Source organism: Canis lupus, chromosome 29 (assembly GCF_003254725.2).
Source record: "Canis lupus dingo isolate Sandy chromosome 29, ASM325472v2, whole genome shotgun sequence".
NCBI lineage: Eukaryota > Metazoa > Chordata > Mammalia > Carnivora > Canidae > Canis > Canis lupus.
Window position 1 is genome coordinate 3878350 of NC_064271.1, and position 6000 is coordinate 3884349.

General features: G+C 46.9%; 1 protein-coding gene across 8 annotated transcripts in view; it reads right to left on the reverse strand.

The window, feature by feature from the left end:
- Positions 1 to 5708, reverse strand: part of PXDNL (peroxidasin like) — a 429464-nt gene extending 423756 nt beyond the window's left edge. For all 8 annotated transcript variants that reach the window (XR_003147577.3, XR_007407163.1, XR_003147578.3 and 5 more), the window contains exon 1: positions 5538 to 5708. Coding sequence is in view for 5 of the 8 variants with exons in the window: in XM_035708326.2 (XP_035564219.1) it covers positions 5538 to 5701 (164 nt within the window). In the remaining 3 variants the exon portion in view is untranslated. The remainder of the gene's footprint in view (positions 1 to 5537) is intronic.
- Positions 5709 to 6000: the final 292 nt, after the last annotated feature.

The window sequence follows — 6000 nt, forward strand, 5'->3', positions numbered from 1 at the left end:
ACTCACACAAAACATTCCCCATGTTTTAAAAAACAAACAAAACAACAAAATTCCTCTGACCTTCTTCTTTTCTAACACCTGGAAGGCAAAATTTGCTCTCTGCTACCCCCAATTTCTTCTGACAGATTTGACCACCCTCCTCCACTCCTTTTGTTGCTATGTTCTTCTCTGACTCCTCTTCTTTTTCCCCCCAGGGTCAGCACACCTCACAACTGCAGCGGGCACCATTCCCAGCACCATGGGGAGTTGAGCAGTGCAGACTTCACAACCACTGCCCACAGTCCTGGCTCTTGCTTATAAATGTGTTCCCTTGACTATGGGGCTTTCCAGAGTTCTAGCCTATGCAGACTTTTCTCATTCTACAAGCGCCTCCTGGGAAATCACATTTCCTCCCTCCAGCTGAATTAATGCACACTCTTATCCCAATGATCTCTCAGAACTGCATCCCTCTCCACCAGGATGCCCAAGTAAAACTCAACGAATTTTCTCTATTTTTCAGATTTACCCTTTGTCACTTATCTTCACTATATACATTACCTATCAAGTTGACAAACCAGGACATTCACTAACCTTTCTTACTCCATAAATGCAAAAAACAGATTGGTCTTTATTGCATCAGACCTGTACAGTTATTCAACTTTTGATATATGCACTCTCTAACTAGAACAAGGACTTCAGCTTTGTGGCCTCGTATTATAATTATTCCCGCAAAAACTGTATTGTGCAATGCTTCTCTTCATCTCACTTATGAATCTACAGTAGGGATTGAAATGTGGAGTTCTGTGTAGAAAACACTATTCTCTTTCACTAATTTAATCTGCATACATCATCTAAGTGCAAGTTATTGTAGGAAATCCGAGGCAAGACCCCTTGGATCCTGGCATCAATAAGCAATTACTCATCCCTATTTTTCGGGTGAGAATCCTGGGGATGCTAACACTTGGTGGAGGCCAACTTCTGAAATCTGGAAAAGCAAACCTACTACTCCTTTATCCTTGCAATCTGGCTTCCATTCCTTTTCTGCTGAAGGTGCTTTTGCTAAGTCATCTGCACCATCCAACTCTCAGGCTTTCAGTTTCCAAGCCCGACTCTGTCAAACCTGGGTCACGCCTCCTGGGACATATCCTGCTGCCTTTCCTATGTTGGCTAGCTCACTTTATCCCCTTCAGTGGTGTGTTCCTGTCCCACACCTCCACCCTGCACCCTCCCTGGCACTTTAGGGGAGTGAGTACTCAACATCACAGATCAACATTTCCAGCTCCTCATAACTACTGCTGGGCTTCAACTATTTGTCCCATGAGAGACCCTCAAATTAACATGTCCAGATAAGACTTGTTTATCCCCTGAACTAATTCTCCCATAGGTTGGTTTGACTGATGAATGACTCCCAGATATCAGGGATGGGGCATACCCTGGACACAACGCCAAAAGCTGGAAGCTTTTATCACTTCACAGCCTTGGGCCTGCCCTCTCCTCACTGTTCCTCCACCCAAGATCCTCAAGTGGGCTCCATGAACACTCACCTTCTAGAACAGCCTCTTCTAGCTCCTCTCTGAGGACCAAGCTATCCTGAATCGTTAAGGTGGTGAGACTACACCATGTTAGACCCCCATGATTGGAGGCATTTGCTGAAATAGTGTACCCTGACTTATTAAGCAGGCAATGAAATAGGAAATGCATTTCAACTATTCCATTTTCTCTCCAACAGGTCAACAGTTGGGGTAGGTCTGAATTTAGATATAGTTTGCCTGAGTCCCTCCTCCTTACCTTCAACCATGCCAAATGGAGGAAGTGTCTAGGGAGTCCAGGCCTGCTCACTACGGTTAAGTGATAACTCAAAGCCAGCAAGTTATGTCAGTTACAAAAAAGTCATGAAAAATTCTGTTTCAAAGGCCAAAGTAATCCCTGAGAGTTATTTTTTTTTTTAAACCTGGTTGTCTGATTGGATTGGAAACTGGAAAAAGCTGAAGGAATCCTATTTTCTTCTTGAACGAGATGACATTTTTATCAGCTAGATAAATGTTTTCATGACGGAACTTGTTCTTTTGCCATTTGCCACCCACAGCCTCCCTCTCAAGGTTGGTATATTTGGAGGGCAAGGCGAGCTTTGTACACAAAGGAAATGCCTTAATTAAATAGTTAATCCTTCATATTGCCCATACTCTCCAATCTAAAACTTTTGGGGAAATTCTCAAATCACTTTTTATATTTTTCTAGTGGAATCGAGATGGTTTTTAGAGTTTGTTTAATCACAGTCCCTGAGTTCAACCGGAGCTCGATCTTTCACTCCTGGGAATTCTAAGAATCACATTTCATAACCAGCAACTGAGATTCTGGAGGTACCACCTAGTGACCTGGTTCTGAAGTAAAGTCAACAAAAGCTACGTGGGGCTTCTGGTTATTGAGCGGGCTCCCTAAAGTTCATCACTATAAATTTTTTGTTTGCTAATTCCAATTCTGAAAGATTTGCTTTACTGAAGTACTCAGTGTAAGAAGTGAGAGTTTCTGAATGGTAGTGGACTATTTGGTAAACGATATTTGCTTTGAATGCCTAATGATATCTCTCCTTTTTTTTTTAATATTTTGTTTACAACATATAATATAACCCAATGATACCTTTATAGATGGAAGTAAATTAAAATTGGAGGGAGTAGTTCTGCACTTTTCTAGATTTGAAACACCAACCATAATCAATCATTTAGTATAGTGAAATTTCCTTACCTACAGTTGAGAAAAATATATTAAGGTGAAAATTTTAAAAACATGGAAAGACAAACTCAATAAAGTTATACTACTACTAATTAACATTTACAAAGCACTTTGGCTATGTTTATTTACATTGTTTCCACTGTTACAATGACAACACATACATGTTTAAGTGTGGTTTAACAAAAATTCTTGATGCTGCTGTTAGAGAGAAATCAGGCCAGACTTTAGCTTCCAAAGGCTGATGGGCTTTTTCTTTTCCAGAATTCTTATATTAATGCAGTTAGTAGTGTGCCTTCATGATATTGCTTACTTGTAAATATAATCCTATGTCAAGGATTTGGAGCCCAAAGGAAGTAGAGCACCAATTTTTGTAAACTTTACACATATTTCTTGGCCTTTATACTATTTCTCTAATAGAGTTCACAAATGGAAGGTCCTGACATAAAAGTACCCTACAAATATATGTGGTTGGGCCTGTGTGCTGTTGCCTTTCACTTAAAAAAATTTTTAAATTATCCTCTAAGATTTAAAAGTTAGGGAATTTCATTTTCGACTTCCATATCTTCTTGAAAAATGCAGCAAGCTCATTAACAATAGGCCCAAATTCCCACAGGGCAGCAATGACCTCAGTAGCTGGCTGGCCCTTGCTTCTGGCTCACCTCTCACCCCTCCTGACCTCCACAGATCCAAGCCAAAGTTGCTTGCAGTCCATCACACGACTCACGCAGTAGTTTGTCTTTCATCTTCCCACCTCCCTCACATTGCTTGACCAGGCAGCTTCCTGGAGGTATTTGAATTTGCAGCTCCTATCCTTAATTGTAATCATAATAATAGTGAACCCTTCCATAGTACTTAGTAGGGCCAGACACTGTCCTAAGTATTTAACATGCATCAGCTTATTTAGTCTTCAGAATAACCCGAGACAGTGGACACTATCAGCATCCCCATTTTAGGGACAAGGAAATTGAGACATCAAGGAGTCGAGAACTCACCCATGGCAACACCCATTTCATCTGTAGGGCTATCTGGCTCATGAGCAGGCCCAGTCTGGAACCTGCAGACCCAACCATTAGAATTTATTTCCAGGGCAGCCCCGGTGGCTCAGGGGTTTAGCGCCGTTTAGCCCGTGGCATGATCCTGGAGACCCTGGATTGAGTCCCAGGTCAGTCTCCCTGCATGGAACCTGCTTCGTCCTCTGTCTCTGCCTCTGTCTCTGCTCTCTCTCTCTCTCTCTCTCTCTCTCGGTCTCTCATGAATAAATAAATAAAATCTTTAAAAAAAATAATTTATTTCCATATGTATTGGAAGGCTCTTCACAAGTACATCAACAGTTTTAAATTCTGTCCATTGCATCTAGAAGACAGTGTCTAGTGAGTGCTAATTTCTTCTCGGAAACACCTAAGAATCAAAATTTTGGGTCCAGATCTGACCCAAGTAGCCTTTTAAGTCTATGGCACTTGATGAGACAAACTGCCCCTTCTCTAAAGCTTTTTTGCTGTCAGGAACTGCTATCACAAAATGACACAGGGACGGTTACACGTATAAAGGCCCCTCTGGAGCTGTGCTGATTGCCTGCACAATGCAGTGCTCCCAGGTTCAAGAATCTGTCTTACTACTTTTTAGAGTAAGACTTATTTTGGTATTTGCAAGCGTATAAAATAAGCAAAATGCTTAATGAAAATTACCATAAAGATGTATGGCAAATACGTATGTCTTACTCTGAACAACTACCAACCACTAACCTCAACTTTTCATTACCAAGCTAAATTCCTCATTTCATGATTATGATTAAAAAAATATACACTGCTGATGTTATCTCGTATCTCAAAATTCCAAGAATCTTAGGCTATTTCCGCCTGCTTAAGATTGAACTTGGAACAGTGAAAGAAGTTCTCTCTTCCATGGACATTACATAACCCACAAAAACTTTACCATGGAGTGGTGAGCCTTTCAAATCAGCATGTCCTTTCAGCATTTTTCCCTCTCTTACGATGTAAGGCTTGAAAATTATGGTAAGAAAAGATCTGTATTTCACACGTATTATTTAATTTAATCCAAATGTCAGCTCAATGATACAGCTTTATTACCCCCATATTAAGGCAAGGGAGTGGTATTTGAATCCAGGCCCATCTGATACCTGCATCCCGATTTCCTCTACCGTCTCAGTATCCATCCCGTAATCACCCCTAAATGCTGGTTAGGCCCCAGCCGCAGAAGGCTCCTAAGCAGCCAGTGCCCTGCCGGAGCCCTGGAGGGTCTGCTCTGGACACGCCGCGGTCCACGGGCGGCCTGGAGCCTGGTGCCTGGAGCCCGGAGCCCGGAGCCCGGAGCCCGGAGCCCGGAGCCCGGGGCCCGGGGCCTGCGGCTGACAGCACCGCCCGCCGGAGGCCCGCGCAGTACGAAGTTGAGCACGAACAGAAGAAATGCAACCTGCCAGCCCCAACCAACTCGGAAGCACGTTCCAGAGCCGAATCAGTTTAGTTTTGTGTTTTAAATGGGACGGACACATGCGGGCCGAATAGGGGCCAGAGGATTTTGGAGGAGCCAGTGAGAGGAACACGCCGAGAACTAGACGGCAGGATTCTTAGGCTAGAGGTGGAGGCTCCCCATAGTAAGTTCTGGAAGGTGCGGGAAAAGGCCACGGCACGAAGGGCGGATACATTCGTTTCAACCCCTCACGGCTCACGTTTCCTTGTCGACAGCGCGGGGCCGAGAGCGCCCACCTCCTGCCGAGTCCACGGCCGGGGCGCTGCGGGGGCCCCGGGACGCGGCGCGCGCTCGGCGGGGGCGGCGGGGGCGGCGGGGGCGGCGGGACCGAGTGAACTCACAGGACTGCGGTCCGCGGCGGCGCCCGAGGGACGCGGTCCAGCATCCAGTGCACGCAGCGCACGGTGCTCGCCAGGCACAGGCAGCGGCTCGGGCAGGGGCGCCCCGGCAGGCACCTCCCGGCCAGGACGAGGCAGGCGGCCCAGCGCACGAGTCTGCACGCCATGGCTCCACCCGCTGCGGGCAGCGAAGCAGCCGGAGCGGCGGCGGCGGGGGGCGGGGGGCGGGGGGCGGGAGAGGGGGGCGGCCCGGGCGTGCGGACCCGAGCCCGGCCCACGACACGCGGCGCGGCTCCGGGGAGCGGCCCCTGGCCAACGGGCGGCGGGGGCGGCGGGGGCGGCGGAGCGCGGCGGGGGCGGCGGGGGGCGCACTGGCTCCCGCGAGGCGGCTCCCGGCGCGTTAGGCGAGCCCAGCCCTAGCCCCCGGCGGTGCCCTGGACGCGCACGTCCTTTATTTACTGAATCG